This window comes from Anomaloglossus baeobatrachus, chromosome 2, assembly GCF_048569485.1.
Source record: "Anomaloglossus baeobatrachus isolate aAnoBae1 chromosome 2, aAnoBae1.hap1, whole genome shotgun sequence".
NCBI classification, from domain to species: Eukaryota; Metazoa; Chordata; class Amphibia; order Anura; family Aromobatidae; genus Anomaloglossus; species Anomaloglossus baeobatrachus.
The window spans coordinates 55164119-55181718 of NC_134354.1; the positions used below are offsets into that span (position 1 = coordinate 55164119).

The 17600-nt window shown below is 52.4% G+C and overlaps 1 protein-coding gene across 1 annotated transcript in view; it reads right to left on the reverse strand.

Moving 5' to 3' along the window:
* The window catches only part of GABPA (GA binding protein transcription factor subunit alpha), an 87847-nt gene that overhangs the window by 27628 nt on the left and 42619 nt on the right, over positions 1-17600 (reverse strand). The window contains exon 5 of the mRNA XM_075333057.1: positions 1546-1788. Coding sequence (XP_075189172.1) covers positions 1546-1788 — 243 coding nt within the window. The remainder of the gene's footprint in view (positions 1-1545; positions 1789-17600) is intronic.

Consider the following 17600-nt stretch of genomic DNA (forward strand, 5'->3'; position numbering starts at 1 on the left):
TCAGATGTAGACCATACACATCACCGCCACAAACCATTTACTATAACACTATGTACGCTGCAATCACAGAGGAGATTTATCAATGGTTATGGAAATACAGATGCCACGGCCGTGTGTTCACTTTTTCTTTGTTAAAGCACCACTCCAATGATTAATTTCTGGTGTAGTTCTATAAATCTAAGACCCAGCCCCCGTCTTATACTCACCTCCGGCGACTTCATTCTTTTTTGTCACCAGCTTGTGCACGCAACTTACGACTGGCAGGAAGTCAGAAGTTGCAACCTCTCAATACAAGTCTATGAGAGCCAGAACTATGCTCTCATAGACTTGTATTGAGCTGTGACCTCCGGTGCCTCAATGAAACACTGGAGCTGTCAACAGGTGACAGCGTGCCAGAGACCCACTGAAGCGGCAGCGAAGATAGATAAAAATGTCGGAAGGAGAGTATAAAAGACAGGGGACTTAAATAAAATGCGCCATAGAGGTGAAAAGAAAACCAAATAAAAAAAACAAAGCACTTTTAAAGTGGTGCTTAAAACAGGAATCTGTCACCAGGCTTCTCCTACTTCATCTGAGAGCAGCATTATATAGGAGCAGAGATCAAGATTCAAGTGATGTGCCACTTACCAGGCTCGTTGCTGTAGTTTTGATAAAATCAGTGTTCTCTCTGCTGCAGATCTAGCAGTTTTCCGAATACTGAGCTCTGTATAATGCAGCCCACACCTGTGACTGACAGCTTTCTAAATACACACTGAATAGGCAGAAAGCTGCCAATCAGTGGTGGAGGCGGGGTTATACAGAGCTCATGGACTATTTGGCAGCAGGTTTATAATCTCCCCCTGGAAAAAAAAAAAGGGGATTTTATCAAAACCAAAGCAGGCAGTCCAGTAAGTGACAGGTTCCTGAAATCAGGGTCTCTGTCGACATTATACTGTCCTTAGATTAGGTGCAAAAAAACAGGTGATTGATTCCCTTTAAATATAGTCATGAGAAAAACTAAGTACACCCTCTTTGAATTGAATAGTTTTAAAGTGAACCTGTCAAGTGCAATATGCCCCCAGTACCATGAGCAGTTCTGAGAGCATATTGCTAAACCCTGCCTAACCATCCCTGTATATAGTAGCATAGCTAAAGACATCTTTAGAAAAAGTATTTTTAAAGATCCTTCATTATATGCTAATGAGGCCAGCGACTAGTCACAAGGGCGATAGTGATAGATGGCTAATCGGCATTCTTAGCAAAAGAAAAACCACAATAACATACAGCCAAGCAAAACATATCAATAAAGCTCACTGACATACAAGCAGCAGAACAAACAGAAAGTTCCCCAAAGCAAAAGAAAAAAAAAAAAAAAAAAAAAAGGGGGTGGGGGTGGACCCTCTTTTTTTTCCTGTGTTGCAAGGAACCTGGCAGCGCAATCTGTAAAATGAGGCTTCGGCCTGTCAGAACTAGTGGCATGCGCTCTGTATTTCGGACACCATTAATAAACCTCCCCATGTCATGAACTCCATGTGGTCCTCCTGGCACACCTGTAACGTCACTCACCGTACGGTATGCCCAAGCGCTCTTGCTCCTTCCTGTAACCCTCTAACGCTGCAGCCCACCGGGTGACTTGTTCTGAGGTTTCGTCTGAGATGGTGACATGCTTTGTGTCGTCTAGCGTTATCACCTGGGCCTCTTCCACAAGCTGGGCTTCCACTGCTCCATGATGGGCATCCGGATCGATCACCACTTCCACCGTCTCTACGGGTTTGACTATCTCAAGTATGTTCAGCTTTGGCTCGAGACCTATGTGACAAAATAACACAACATGAAGTACATGCCAGCCGTGCACCAGACGCAAATCATGTACAATGGCATCTAATTTTATGTAGAAATGGAATTATTTAGCTTTTATATTATCACTGGGCTCCAGGATATAAGATAAGCAGTAATGAAAACACCAGAGCAAGGAGGGTCTCCAGATTCAGGAACAGCATGGCTCCTTACTCCAGATCAGTGACCGGAGCTGCAGCGTCCGTCCTCCAATCTACCAAATAGCAAAGCAGTGGAGTCCTCTCAGGCCTCTTTCAAACATCTGTGAAAATCACACACATTTTTCATGGACGTGTAAAAAGGTGCGTATTGCCCCTCCGTGTGCGCCGTGTTTATGGCACACGTGTGTTCTCCATGTGCTATCCGTGATAACACACGGAGAACAGGAACTTTATGCTCACCTGTCCCAGTCGTTGCTGTCCGTGGTGCTGATCTACGGTCTTCAGCCCTGCCCACTCCCCGCTGCTTCCATCCCGCAGTGCAGTGAATATGCGATGAGCATAATGAGCGTGGGTTGGAAGCAAATGACAGCAGCGGCAGAGACAGCAGGGCTGGAGAAGGCGAGTATAAAAATTTATTTTAATTCACAGACACGTGTTTTCTCCAGTGTGTGTCACAAGCATCACATCCGTGCGGTCCGTGTGACACCCATGATGCGGGAGAAAAACGGACATGTCTATGTGTGGCGCACACGTATGCTCCACATGGACACAAGGTACATGGCAAAACATGCATGTGAGCGCAGACCCATTGATTTTAATGGGTCTATGTGTGCCAGTGTCTCTGGTACGTGTGAAAACAGACTAAACACGTACCGGGGACAAGGACATGTGAAGGAGACCTTACCCAGACTCCCTTACCCAGACTCATGCTCTCATCAGAGGTGATGGGTAACAGCGGATCTGTCCAAATGTATTTTACATGAACATTTAGGATCAGATGTCAAATCTGCAGTAATTGTGTGAATTCTGTAACCATTGTGTGGATAATTTTAACGAGTTGTAATTAATGAAGGGAATTTTGTTTACTTACCGTAAATTCCTTTTCTTCTAGCTCCTATTGGGAGACCCAGACAATTGGGTGTATAGCTTCTGCCTCCGGAGGCCACACAAAGTATTACACTTAAAAGTGTAACCCCTCCCCTCTGCCTATACACCCTCCCGTGGATCACGGGCTCCTCAGTTTTGGTGCAAAAGCATGAAGGAGAAAACTTATAAAATGGTCTAGGGTAAATTCAATCCGAAGGATGTTCGGAGAACTGCAAACCATGAACTAAAAGAACAATTCAACATGAACAACATGTGTACACAAAAAAACAACCAGCCCGAAGGGTACAGGGGCGGGTGCTGGGTCTCCCAATAGGAGCTAGAAGAAAAGGAATTTACGGTAAGTAAACAAAATTCCCTTCTTTGTCGCTCCATTGGGAGACCCAGACAATTGGGACGTCCAAGAGCAGTCCCTGGGTGGGTAAAAGAATACCTCGATAAAAAGAGCCGAAAACGGCCCCCTCTTACAGGTGGGCAACCGCCGCCTGAAGGACTCGCCTACCTAGACTGGCGTCTGCCGAAGCATAGGTATGCACTTGATAGTGTTTCGTGAAAGTGTGCAGACTAGACCACGTAGCTGCCTGACACCTGCTGAGCCGTCGCCCGGTGCCGCAATGCCCAGGACGCACCCACGGCTCTGGTAGAATGGGCTTTCAGCCCTGAAGGGAGCAGAAGCCCGGAAGAACGGTAGGCCTCGAGAATCGGTTCCTTGATCCACCGAGCCAAGGTTGACTTGGAGGCCTGAGAGCCCTTACGCTGGCCAGCGACAAGGACAAAGAGCGCATCTGAACGGCGTAGGGGCGCCGTGCGAGACACGTAGAACCGGAGTGCTCTCACTAGATCCAAAGAGTGCAAATCCTTTTCACACTGGTGAATTGGATTAGGGCAAAAGGAAGGCAAGGAGATATCCTGATTGAGATGAAAAGGGGATACCACCTTAGGTAGAAATTCCGGGACAGGACGCAGAACCACCTTATCCTGGTGAAAAACCAGGAAGGGGGCTTTGCATGACAGCGCTGCGAGCTCAGACACTCTCCGAAGTGATGTGACTGCCACTAGGAAGGCCACCTTCTGCGAGAGACATCCCTCAGCGGCTCGAAAGGTGGTTTTTGAAGAGCCGACAGAACCCTGTTAAGATCCCAGGGTTCCAGCGCACGTTTGTAAGGTGGGACCATGTGGCAAACCCCCTGCAGGAACGTGCGGACCTGCGGAAGCCTGGCTAGACGCTTTTGAAAAAACACGGAGAGCGCCGATACTTGGCCCTTGAGAGAGCCGAGGGACAAACCCTTGTCCATTCCAGATTGAAGGAATGAAAGAAAAGTGGGTAAGGCAAACGGCCATGGAGGAAAACCGTTATCAGCACACCATGATAGGAAGATTTGCCAAGACCTGTAATAGATCTTGGCGGACGTTGGCTTCCTGGCTTGTCTCATGGTGGCAATGACATCCTGAGATAACCCTGAAGACGCTAGGAGCCAGGACTCAATGGCCACACAGTCAGGTTGAGGGCCACAGAATTCAGATGGAAAAACAGGCCTTGGGACAGCAAGTCTGGGCGGTCTGGAAGTGCCCACGGTTGACCCACCGTGAGATGCCACAGATCCGGATACCACGACCGCCTCGGCCAGTCTGGAGCGACGAGAATGGCGCGACGGCAGTTGGGCCTGATCTTGCGTAGTACTCTGGGCAGCATCGCCAGAGGGGGAAACACATAAGGCAGTCGAAACTGCGACCAATCCTGGACTAACGCGTCCGCCGCCAGAGCTCTGTGATCCTGAGACCGTGCCATGAAGGCCGGGACCTTGTTGTTGTGCCGTGACGCCATGAGATCGACGTCCGGCGTTCCCCAGCGGCGACAGATCTCTCGAAACACGTCTGGGTGCAGAGACCATTCCCCCGCGTCCATGCCCTGACGACTGAGAAAATCTGCTTCCCAGTTTTCTATCCCGGGATGTGAACTGCGGAGATGGTGGAGCCTGTGGCTTCCACCCACTGCAGAATCCGTCGGACTTCCTGGAAGGCTTGACAACTGCGAGTGCCGCCTTGGTGGTTGATGTAGGCGACGGCAGTGGCGTTGTCCGACTGGATACGGATCTGCCTGCCCTCCAGCCACCGATGGAAAGCCAATAGGGCTAGATATACTGCCCTTATCTCCAGGATATTGATCTGAAGGGACGATTCTATCGGAGTCCAGGTTCCTTGAGCCCTGTGGTGGAGAAAAACCGCTCCCCAACCTGACAGGCTCGCGTCCGTGGTGACCACAGCCCAGGTTGGGGGTAGGAAGGATTTTCCCCGCGACAGAGATGTGGGTAGGAGCCACCACTGAAGTGATGTTTTGATTGCAAGGGAAAGAGAGACGTTCTTGTCGAGGGAAGCCACACTCTTGTCCCATTTGCGGAGAATGTCCCATTGGAGTGGCCGTAGATGGAATTGCGCGAACGGCACTGCCTCTATAGCTGCCACCATCTTCCCCAGGAAGTGCATGAGGCGCCTTAAGGGGTGTGACTGACTCCGAAGAAGTGATTGCACCCCTGCCTGCAGAGAAAGCTGTTTGTCGCTCGGTAGCTTGACTAACGCTTGCTGGGTATGAAACTCCATCCCGAGGTAAGTCAGTGATTGGGTCGGTGTCAACTTGGATTTCGGGAAGTTGATGATCCACCCGAACTGCTGGAGAGTCGCCAGAGCGACGGTAAGGCTTTGTTGGCACGCCACCCGAGAAGGGGCCCTGACTAGGAGATCGTCCAAGTAGGGGATCACCGAGTGGCCCTGAGAGTGCAGGACCACCACGACGGATGCCATGACTTTGGTGAAAACCCGTGGGGCTGTCGCCAGGCCGAAAGGCAATGCCACGAACTGAAGGTGTTCGTCCCCGATGGCGAAACGCAGGAAACATTGATGTTCGGGTGTGATCGGTACATGGAGATAAGCATCCTTGATATCGATCGATGCTAGGAAGTCTCCTTGTGACATCGAGGCGATGACCGAGTGGAGAGATTCCATCCGAAACCGTCTGGTTCTCACATGTCTGTTGAGTAGCTTGAGGTCCAGAACGGGACGGAATGACCCGTGTTTTTTTGGCACCACGAACAAGTTGGAGTAAAATCCGCGACCACGTTCCTGAAGGGGAACGGGGATCACAACTCCTTCTATCTTTAGAGCGTCCACTGCCTGAAAAAGTGCGTCGGCCTGAGCAGGGGGCGGAGAGGTTCTGAAGAAACGAACCGCAGGACGAGAGCTGAACTCTATCCTGTAACCATGAGACAGAATGTCTCTCACCCATCGGTCTTGAACATGTGGCCACCAGGCGTCGCCAAAGCGGGAGAGCCTGCCACCAACCGAGGATGCGGCTAGGGGAGGCCGAGAGTCATGAGGAGGCCGTCTTGGAGGGAGTGCCTCCTGCGGCCTTTTGGGGGCGTGACTTGGACCGCCACGCATAGGAGTTCCTCTGGCCTTTCTCCGGCCTGTTGGACGAAGAGGATTGGGGCTTGGCGGAGGGACGAAAGGACCGAAACCTCGATTGGATTTTTCTCTGCTGAGGTCTCTTAGGTTTGGACTGGGGTAAGGAGGAGTCCTTTCCCTTGGATTCCTTAATAATCTCATCCAATCGTTCGCCAAACAAACGGTCGCCAGAAAAAGGCAAACCAGTTAAGAACCTCTTGGAAGCAGAGTCTGCTTTCCATTCGCGCAGCCACATGGCCCTGCGGACTGCCACGGAGTTAGCAGATGCTACAGCCGTACGGCTAGTGGAGTCCAGGACGGCGTTCATGGCGTAGGACGAAAAGGCTGATGCCTGAGAGGTCAAAGACGAAACATGCGGAGCAGAATTCCGTGTGACAGCATTAATCTCAGTCAGACAAGCCGAGATTGCTTGGAGAGCCCACACGGCTGCAAAGGCTGGGGCGAAAGACGCGCCCGTGGCCTCATAGATGGACTTCACCAAGAGCTCTGTCTGTCAGTGGCATCCTTCAGGGATGAGCCATCTGCAACAGACACAATGGACCTAGCAGCCAATCTGGAGACTGGAGGATCCACCTTGGGAGAGTGAGCCCAACCCTTAACGACCTCAGGTGAAAAGGGATAACGCGTGTCAGTGTGACGTTTAGCAAAGTGCTTGTCCGGGACCGCTCTGGGCTTCTGGACAGCATCCCTGAAGTTAGAGTGATCAAAAAACGTATTGCGCGTACGTTTGGGGAACCGAAACTGGTGTTTCTCCTGCTGAGACGCCGACTCCTCTGCAGGAGGAGGTGGAGGTGAGAGATCCAACACCTGGTTGATGGACGAGATGAAGGGAATTTTGTTTACTTACCGTAAATTCCTTTTCTTCTAGCTCTAATTGGGAGACCCAGACAATTGGGTGTATAGGCTATGCCTCCGGAGGCCGCACAAAGTATTACACTTAAAAGTGTTAAGCCCCTCCCCTTCTGCCTATACACCCCCCGTGCTCCCACGGGCTCCTCAGTTTTGGTGCAAAAGCAAGAAGGAGGAAAAAGAATTAAAAACTGGTTTAAAGTAACTTCAATCCGAAGGAATATCGGAGAACTGAAACCATTCAACATGAACAACATGTGTACACAAAAAAACAGGGGCGGGTGCTGGGTCTCCCAATTAGAGCTAGAAGAAAAGGAATTTACGGTAAGTAAACAAAATTCCCTTCTTCTTTGTCGCTCTATTGGGAGACCCAGACAATTGGGACGTCCAAAAGCAGTCCCTGGGTGGGTAAAATAATACCTCGTAAGAGAGCCGTAAAACGGCCCTTTCCTACAGGTGGGCAACCGCCGCCTGAAGGACTCGTCTACCTAGGCTGGCATCCGCCGAAGCATAGGTATGCACCTGATAGTGCTTCGTGAAAGCGTGCAGGCTCGACCAGGTAGCCGCCTGACACACCTGCTGAGCCGTAGCCTGGTGCCTCAAAGCCCAGGACGCGCCCACGGCTCTGGTAGAATGGGCCTTCAGCCCTGAGGGAACCGGAAGCCCAGCCGAACGGTAAGCTTCGATAATTGGCTCCTTGATCCACCGAGCCAGGGTTGATTTGGAAGCCTGTGACCCTTTACGCTGGCCAGCGACAAGGACAAAGAGTGCATCCGAGCGGCGCAGGGGCGCCGTACGAGAAATGTAGAGTCTGAGTGCTCTCACCAAATCTAACAAGTGCAAATCCTTTTCACATTGGTGAACTGGATGAGGATAAAAAGAAGGTAAGGAAATGAAGGGAATTTTGTTACTTACCGTAAATTCCTTTTCTTCTAGCTCCAATTGGGAGACCCAGACGATTGGGTGTATAGCTACTGCCTCCGGAGGCCACACAAAGCATTACACTAAAAAGTGTAAGGCCCCTCCCCTTCTGGGTATACACCCCCCGTGGGATCACGGGCTGCTCAGTTTTAGTGCAAAAGCAAGAAGGAGGAAAGCCAATAACTGGTTAAACAAATTCAATCCGAAGGAACATCGGAGAACTGAAACCATTCAACATGAACAACATGTGTACCCGAACAAACCAAAAATCCCGAAGGAAACAGGGGCGGGTGCTGGGTCTCCCAATTGGAGCTAGAAGAAAAGGAATTTACGGTAAGTAACAAAATTCCCTTCTTCGGCGCTCCATTGGGAGACCCAGACGATTGGGACGTCCAAAAGCAGTCCCTGGGTGGGTAAATGAATACCTCAAGTTTGGACTGTAAAAACAGCCCTTCCCTACATGGAGGCAACCGCCGCCTGCAGGACTCATCTACTTAGGCTGGCATCCGCCTAAGCGTAGGCATGCACCTGAAAATGCTTGGTGCAGGTGTGGAGACTCGACCAGGTAGCCGCCTGGCACACCTGCTGAGCCTTAGCCTGGTGCCGTAATGCCCAGGACGCACCCACGGCTCTGGTAGAATGGGCCTTCAGCCCTGATGGAACCGGAAGCCCAGTAGAACGGTAGGCTTCAAGGATTGGTTCCTTGATCCATCAAGCCAGGGTGGATTTTGCAGCCTGCGACCCCTTGCGCTGACCAGTGACAAGGACAAAGAGTGCATCCGAGCGGCGCAGGGACGCCGTGCGGGAAAAGTAGATTCTGGGTGCTCTACACCAGATCCAACAATGCAAAGCCATTACATATCGATGAAATGGATAAGGATAAAAGGAAGGTAAGGAGATATCCTGATTGTGATGAAAAGGGGATACCACCTTAGGGAGAAACTCTGGGATCGGGCGCAGCACTACCTTGTCTTGGTGAACACCAGGAAGGGAGCTTTGGATGACCGCGCTGCTAGTTCGGACACTCTCCGAAGAGACGTGACCGCTACCAGAAAGGCCACTTTCTGTGAAAGTCGAGAAAGTGAAAACATCCCTCAGAGGCTCGAAGGGCGGCTCCTGGAGAGCAATTAATACCCTGTTCAGATCCCATGGGTCTAACGGCCTCTTGTACGGAGGGACAATGTGATAACCCCCCTGCAGGAACGTGCGTACCTGAGGAAGTCGTACTAGGCGCTTCTGAAAGAATACCGACAGCGCTGCGACTTGTCCTTTAAGGGAGCCGAGCGACAAAACTTTTTCCCAAACCAGATTGCAGGAAGGGAGGAAAAAGGAGACAATGCAAATGGCCAGGGAGACACTCCCTGAGCAGAGCACCAAGATAAGAATAACTTCCACGTCTTGTGGTAGATCTTGGCAGACGTCGGCTTCCCAGCTCTTCTCATGGTGGCAATGACGTCTTGAGATAATCCTGAAGACGCTAGGATCTCGGACTCGATGGCCACACAGTCAGGTTCAGGGCCGTAGAATTCAGTGGAAAAAAACGGCTCTTGGGACAGTAAGTCTGGCCCGTCTGAGAGTGCCCACGGTTGGCCGACCGTGAGATGCCACAGATCCGGGTACCACGACCTCCTCGGCCAGTCTGGGACGACGAGGATGGCGCGGCGGCAATCGGAGCTGAGCTTGCGTAGCACTCTGGGCAACAGTGCCAGAGGTGGAAACACATAGGGTAGCTGGAACTGCGACCAAACCTGAACTAAGGCGCCTGCCGCCAGAGCTCTTTGCTCGTGAGACCGCGCCATGAAAATCGGGACCTTGTTGTTGTGCCGAGACGCCATTAGGTCGACGTCCGGCATCCCCCAGCGGCTACAGATTTCCTGACACCCTTCTGGGTGCAGAGGCCATTCCCCTGCGTCCATGCCCTGGCGACTGAGGAAGTCTGCTTCCCAATTTTCTACGCCCGGGATGTGAACTGCGGATATGGTGGATGCTCTGTCTTCCACCCACATCAGAATCCGCCGGATTGCCTGGTAGGCTTGGCGATGCGTGTTCCGCCTTGGTGGGTGATGTATGCCACCGCTGTGGAATTGTCCGACTGAATTCGGATCTGTTTTCCTTCCAGCCACTGCTGGAAGGCTTGCAGGGCAAGATACACTGCCCAGATTTCCAGAACATTGATCTGAAGGATGGACTCCTCTGAAGAGAGTCCTTGACCGTCTGAGAAGGGAGACGTTCCTGTCTAGGGACGTCGACTCCCCAACCCATTGGCAAGGCATGTCCCATTGAAGTGGACGCAGATGAAACTGCGCGAAAGTGACTGCCTCTGCATGAGGCGTCTTAAGGGGTGTGACTGGCCTTGAAGGAGAGACTGCACCCCCGTCTGTAGTGAACGCTGCTTGTCCAGCGGAAGCTTCACTATCGCTGAGGGAGTGTGAAACTCCATGCCCAGATATGTCAGCGATTGGGTCGGTGCCCGATTTAACCTTGAAAAGTTGATGATCCACCCGAAACTCTGGAGAGACTCCAGCGCCACGTTCAGGCTGTGTTGGCATGCCTCTTGAGAGGGTGCCTTGACAAGTGGATCGTCCTAGTAAGGATCACAGAGTGACCCTGAGAGTGCAGGACTGCTCCCACTGCTGCCCTGAACTTGGTGAAAACCCGTAGGGCTGTCGCCAGACCGAAGGGCAGGGCTACGAACTGAAGATGCTCGTCTTCAATAACGAAACGTGTCAAACGCTGGTGCTCTGGAGCAATCGGCACGTGGAGATAAGCATCCTGATGTCTATTGATGCTAGGAAATCTCCTTGAGACATTGAGCCAGTGACGGAGCGGAAGGTTTCATCCGGAACCGCCTGGCCTTCACGTGCTTGGTGAGCAGTTTTAGGTCCAGAACGGAACGGAAGAGCCATCCTTTTTTGGCACCCCAATCAGATTGGAGGAAAAACCGTGTCTTGTTCCTGAAGAGGAACAGGGATTACCACTCCTTCTGCCTGCAGAAGAGCATCGGCTCGGGGGGGGGTGGGAAAGTTCTGAAGAATCGAGCCGGAGGACGAGAACAGAACTCAATCCTGTACACGTGAGACACAATGTCTCTCACCCACCGGTCTGTGACCTGTGGCAGCTAAATGTCGCCAAGCGGGAAAGTCTGCCACCAACCGCGGATGCGGAGAGAGAGAGCTGAAAGTCATGAGGAGACCGCCTTGGTAGCGGTTCCTCCGGCTGCCTTCCTTGGGCGTGATTGAGCCCGGCCGGAATCTGAGCCCCTCTGAGCCTTTTGAGCCCTTTTGGACGAGGACAATTGGGACCTGCCCGAGCCTGGGAAGGACCGAAACCTCGACTGTCCCTCCAGGACAGCATTAATAGGGTAAGTCGCAATGCAGACATTGCGAGGTTAAGGACACCACCTGCGGCACAGATGTACATGTGCTCAAGACCAGCTGCGCAAGACCAGCTGAAATAGCTTAGAGTGCCCATACGGCTGCGAATGCCGGAGCAACCGACACGCTGATAGCTTCACAGACAGATTTCAACCAGAGGTCCATCTGTCTGTCAACGGCATCTTTAAGTGAAGTCCCATCTCCACTGCAACTATGGATCTAGCCGCAAGCCTGGAGATTGGGGGGGAAAGGGATAGCGTGTATCCTTAATACGTTTGGAGAAACGCTTATCTGGTAAGCGTGGTGTTTCTGAACTGCTTCTCTGAAGTCAGCGTGGCCAGAAAAGTACTCACTGTACGCATGAGATACTGAAAAGGGATTTCTCCTGCTGTGAAGCTGACTCCTCCACTGGGGGAGCTGAGGGAGAAATATCCAACATTCCATTGATGGACGCTATAAGATCATTCACTATGGCGTCACCATCCGGTGTATCCGGATTGAGAGCGGTGTCAGGATCAAAGCCCTGATCAGCTACGTCTGCCTCATCATACAGAGAGTCCTCCTGCTGGGACCCAGACCAGTGATGAAGCCGAGAGCCGCACCCAGCGAGCTAGCTTAGGCTGTCTGGGACTGTCGTCCGTGTCAGAGCCTTTACCCTGGAATGCCTGGGACCCCCCCGGAGCACTGATTATGTTCCAAATGAGGGTGGCCAGGGAGCATTGATCAAGATTGCCCATGGCCTGTCTGGACTGCAAAGTCTCTATCCCATGACAATCTATCAGCCGAAACTGCAACTCCGTCCCTGTCCCTGGACAGGGTTCACGGGTGGTTCCTTTGGCCACCTCTAGTAGAGACCCCGGCTGACCAAGTGCTACAGGGGAGCATTGCACACAATGGGGGTCAGTGGAACCTGCCGGTGGAACAGTATCACATGCAGTAAAAACAGCATAGAAAGCCTGTGTTGCTTTTTTGCTGCTGTATTCTAGCCATCTAGGAGAATATAGCCAAGAATAGCGACCGTACAGTGCAATGTATAGCATACAAGCATAAGTACAAAGGAACACTTCAGCACATGCAATACAAGCAGCATAGAAAGCCTGTGCCTTGGCACCTTTGCTTTTTTGCTGCTGTTGTCCAGCCATCTAGGAGAATATAGCCAGGAGTAGCGACCGTACAGTGCAATGTATAACATACAAGCATAAGTACAAATGAACACTTCAGCACATGCAATACAAGCAGCCTATAAAGCCTGTGCCTTGGCACCCATGCTTTTTTGCTGCTGTTGTCCAGCCATCTAGGAGAATATTGCCAAGAGTAGCGACCGTACAGTGCAATGTATAACATACAAGCATAAGTACAAATGAACACTTCAGCACATGCAATACAAGCAGCATAGAAAGCCTGTGCCTTAGCACCGTTGCTTTTTTGCTGCTGTTATCTCGCCATCTAGGAGGGCATATAGCCAAAAATAGCGACCTACAGTGCAGTGTATAGCATACAAGCATAAAATATAAATGGACACTTCGGTATTTAGTGGGGTCAGCACTTCAGGTGCTGCTTACCGCCCGCCTATAACGCGGGTGTGTGGTCGCCAGAGCCCTGTGACTGGTTGCCCAGAGCTTGTCTCCGTTCCCCAGCTCGGACTGCGTGCAGGAATGGCTGCCGGCGTCCTGAGAAGAGGGGCGGGCCGTGGGCGTGCCCCAGAGAAGAGCGGGAAACTGGCGTCCCACTGTGTCCAGTGAAGGGGGCTGGAGAATGCAAAGCAGACTCCAGCCCTCGGCGCTGACTTTCTGTACAGCGTCCCGCCCCTCTCCTGACTGGCAGGGCTGTGGGCGGGAACGAAACGAAAACTAGGCCGCAAAGCCGGGGACTCGAGTAATAAGCGCGGCCGTCCTTGTGCACGGCCAGCGCGGAAGTCCCCGGCGCACCACAAGTCCCAGCCGCGCCACAGTGCAAAAAACACCCAGCAGCGGCCGGCGCGGCAGTTCCCAATACATAAATTCACTCAGCTAAGCTGCAGTGAATAATAGCACGAGCGCTCCGCGCTGTTGCCCCCGGCGCGCTAACACTCCCAGCAATGCTGGTATGTGTGTGCGCGCTTGCCCGGGGACACAGAGTACCTTAATGTAGCAGGGCCCTGTCCCTGACGATACTCAGCTCCATATCCAGCAGGTTCTCTGGGTCTGTGGATGGAGCCCGGTCTCAGTGCCTGGAGACCTGTAAGATCCCACTTCACCAGAGCCCTCAGGGGGGATGGGGAAGGAAAGCAGCATGTGGGCTCCAGCCTCCGTACCCGCAATGGGTACCTCAACCTTAACAAACACCCGACAAAGGTGGGGTGAGAAGGGAGCATGCTGGGGGCCCCATATGGGCCCACTTTTCTTCCAACCGACATAGTCAGCAGCTGCTGCTGACTAAAAACAGTGGAGCTATGCGTGGATGTCTGACCTCCTTCGCACAAAGCTTGAAAACTGAGCAGCCCGTGATCCCACGGGGGGTGTATAGCCAGAAGGGGAGGGGCCTTACACTTTTTAGTGTAATGCTTTGTGTGGCCTCCGGAGGCAGTAGCTATACACCCAATCGTCTGGGTCTCCCAATGGAGCGCCGAAGAAATCCTGATTGAGATGAAAGGGGATACCACTTTAGGGAGAAATTCCGGAACCGGACGTAGAACCACCTTGTCCTGGTGAAACACCAGGAAAGGGGCTTGGCACGACAACGCTGCTAGCTCAGACACTCTCCGAAGAGAAGTGACTGCTACTAGAAAAACCACTTTCTGCGAAAGTCGTGAGAGGGAAATATCTCTCATTGGCTCGAATGGTGGTTTCTGAAGAACCATCAGCCTCCTGTTTAGATCCCAGGGTTCTAACGGCCGCTTGTAAGGCGGAACTATGTGACAAACCCCCTGCAGGAACGTGCGTACCTGTGGAAGTCTGGCTAGGCGCTTCTGGAAAAAACACAGAGCGCTGAGACTTGTCCCTTAAGGGAGCCGAGCGACAAACCCTTTTCCAGTCCAGATTGAAGGAAGGACAGAAAAGTAGGTAATGCAAATGGCCAGGGAGAAAAACCCTGAGCAGAGCACCATGACAGAAAAATTTTCCACGTCCTGTGATAGATCTTGGCGGACGTTGGTTTCCTAGCCTGTCTCATAGTGGCAATGACGTCTTGAGATAACCCTGAAGACGCTAGGATCCAGGACTCAATGGCCACACAGTCAGGTTGAGGGCCGCAGAATTCAGATGGAAAAACGGCCCTTGAGATAGCAAGTCTGTTCGGTCTGGTAGTGCCCACGGTTGGCCGACCGTGAGATGCCACAGATCCGGGTACCACGACCTCCTCGGCCAGTCTGGAGCGACGAGGATGGCGCGGCGGCAGTCGGCCCTGATCTTGCGTAACACTCTGGGCAACAGTGCCAGCGGAGGAAACACATAAGGGAGCTGAAACTGCGACCAATCCTGAACTAAGGCGTCTGCCGCCATAGCTCTGGGATCTTGAGACCGTGCCATGAACATTGGTACCTTGTTGTTGTGCCGGGACGCCATGAGGTCGACGTCCGGCACCCCCCAGTGGCAACAGATCTCCTGAAACACGTCCGGGTGAAGGGACCATTCCCCTGCGTCCATGCCCTGGCGACTGAGATAATCTGCTTCCCAGTTTTCCACGCCTGGGATGTGAACTGCGGATATGGTGGAGGCCGTGGCTTCCACCCACATCAAAATCCGCCGGACTTCCTGGAAGGCTTGCCGGCTGCGTGTGCCGCCTTGATGGTTGATGTATGCCACCGCTGTGGAATTGTCCGACTGAATTCGGATCTGCTTGCCCTCCAGCCACTGCTGGAACGCTTTCAGGGCAAGATACACTGCCCGTATTTCCAGAACATTGATCTGAAGCGAGGACTCTTGCTGGGTCCACGTACCCTGAGCCCTGTGGTGGAGAAAAACCGCTCCCCACCCTGACAGACTCGCGTCCGTCGTGACTACTTCCCAGGATGGGGGTAGGAAGGATTTCCCCCTCGATAATAAAGTGGGAAGAAGCCACCACCGAAGGGAAGCTTTGGTCGCCTGAGAGAGGGAGACGGTCCTGTCGAGGGACGTCGGCTTCCTGTCCCATTTGCGTAGGATGTCCCATTGAAGGGGACGCAGGTGAAACTGCGCGAAAGGGACTGCCTCCATTGCTGCCACCATCTTCCCCAGGAAGTGCATGAGGCGCCTCAAGGGGTGTGACTGGCCTTGAAGGAGAGATTGTACCCCTTTCTGTAGTGACTGCTGCTGCTTGATCAGCGGAAGCTTCACTATCGCTGAGAGGGTATGAAACTCCATGCCAAGATACGTCAGTGATTGGGCCGGTGTCAGATTTGACTTTGGAAAATTGATGATCCACCCGAAACCCTGGAGAGTCTCCAGGGTAGCGTCGAGGCTGCGTTGGCATGCCTCTTGAGAGGTGCCTTGATTAGCAGATCGTCCAAGTACGGGATCACCGAGTAACCCTACGAGTGTAGGAGCGCTACTACAGTAGCCATAACCTTGGTAAAAACCCGTGGGGCTGTTGCCAGGCCGAGCGGCAGTGCCACGAATTGCAGTCGTTCGTTTCCTATGGCGAAGCGCAAGAAGCGCTGGTGTTCTAGAGCAATCGGTACGTGGAGATAAGCATCTTTGATATCGATCGATGCAAGGAAATCTCCTTGGGACATTGAGGCGATGACGGAGCGGAGGGATTCCAGCATGAACCGTCTGGCTTTTACGTGTTTGTTGAGCAGTTTCAGGTCCAGGACCGGGCGGAAAGACCCGTCCTTCTTTGGGACCACAAACAAGTTGGAGTAAAAACCGTGGCTCTGTTGCTGGAGAGGAACAGGGATCACCACTCCTTCTACCTTCAGAGTTCGCAGTGCCTGCAGAAGAGCCTCGGCTCGCTCGGGAGGCGGGGATGACCTGAAGAATCGAGTCGGGGGACGAGAGGTGAACTCTATCTTGTAACCGTGAGACAGAATGTCTCTCACCCAGCGGTCTTTTATTTGTGGCAGCCAGGTGTCGCAAAAGCGGGAGAGCCTGCCACCGACCGAGGATGCTGCTAGAGGAGGTCGAAAGTCATGAGGAAGCCGCTTTGTTAGCGGCGCCTCCGGTGGTCTTTTTAGGACGTGACTTAGACCGCCATGCATCAGAGTTCCTTTGTTCTTTCTGAGACCTTTTGGACGAGGAGAATTGGGACCTGCCCTCGCCCCGAAAGGACCGAAACCTCGACTGCCCTCTCCTCTGTTGGGGTATGTTCTGTTTGGGCTGGGGTAAGGATGTGTCCTTTCCCTTGGATTGTTTGATGATTTCATCCAAACGCTCGCCAAACAGCCTGTCGCCAGAAATTGGCAAACTGGTTAAGCGCTTTTTGGAAGCAGAATCTGCCTTCCATTCCCGTAGCCACAAGGCCCTGCGGAGTACCACCGAATTGGCGGCCGCAACCGCCGTACGGCTCGCAGAGTCCAGGACAGCATTAATAGCGTAAGACGCAAATGCCGAGGTCTGGGTGGTAATGGATGCCACTTGTGGCGCGGACGTGCATGTGGCTGCTTCAATTTGCGCTTGACCTGCTGAGATAGCTTGTAGCGCCCATACGGCTGCGAATGCTGGGGCAAAAGAAGCTCCGATAGCTTCATAGATGGATTTCAACCAGAGCTCCATCTGCCTGTCAGTGGCATCTTTGAGCGAGGCCCCATCTTCCACTGCAAGTATGGATCTAGCCGCCAGTCTGGAGATTGGAGGATCCACTTTGGGACACTGAGTCCAACCTTTAACCACGTCAGGGGGAAAAAGGATAACGTGCATCCTTAAGGCGCTTAGAAAAAACGCTTATCTGGACAAGCATGGTGATTCTGGACTGCCTCTCTGAAATCAGAGTGGTCTAGAAACATACTCTGTGTACGCTTGGGGAACCTGAAACGGAATTTCTCCTGCTGAGAAGCTGACTCCTCCGCCGGAGAAGTTGAGGGAGAAATATCCAGCATTTGATTGATGGACGCAATAAGATCGTTCACTATGGCGTCCCCGTCTGGAGTATTAAGATTGAGAGCGCCCTCAGGATCAGAATCCTGATCAGCTGTCTACGCATCATCAACCAGAGATTCCCCCCGCTGAGACCCTGAACAATA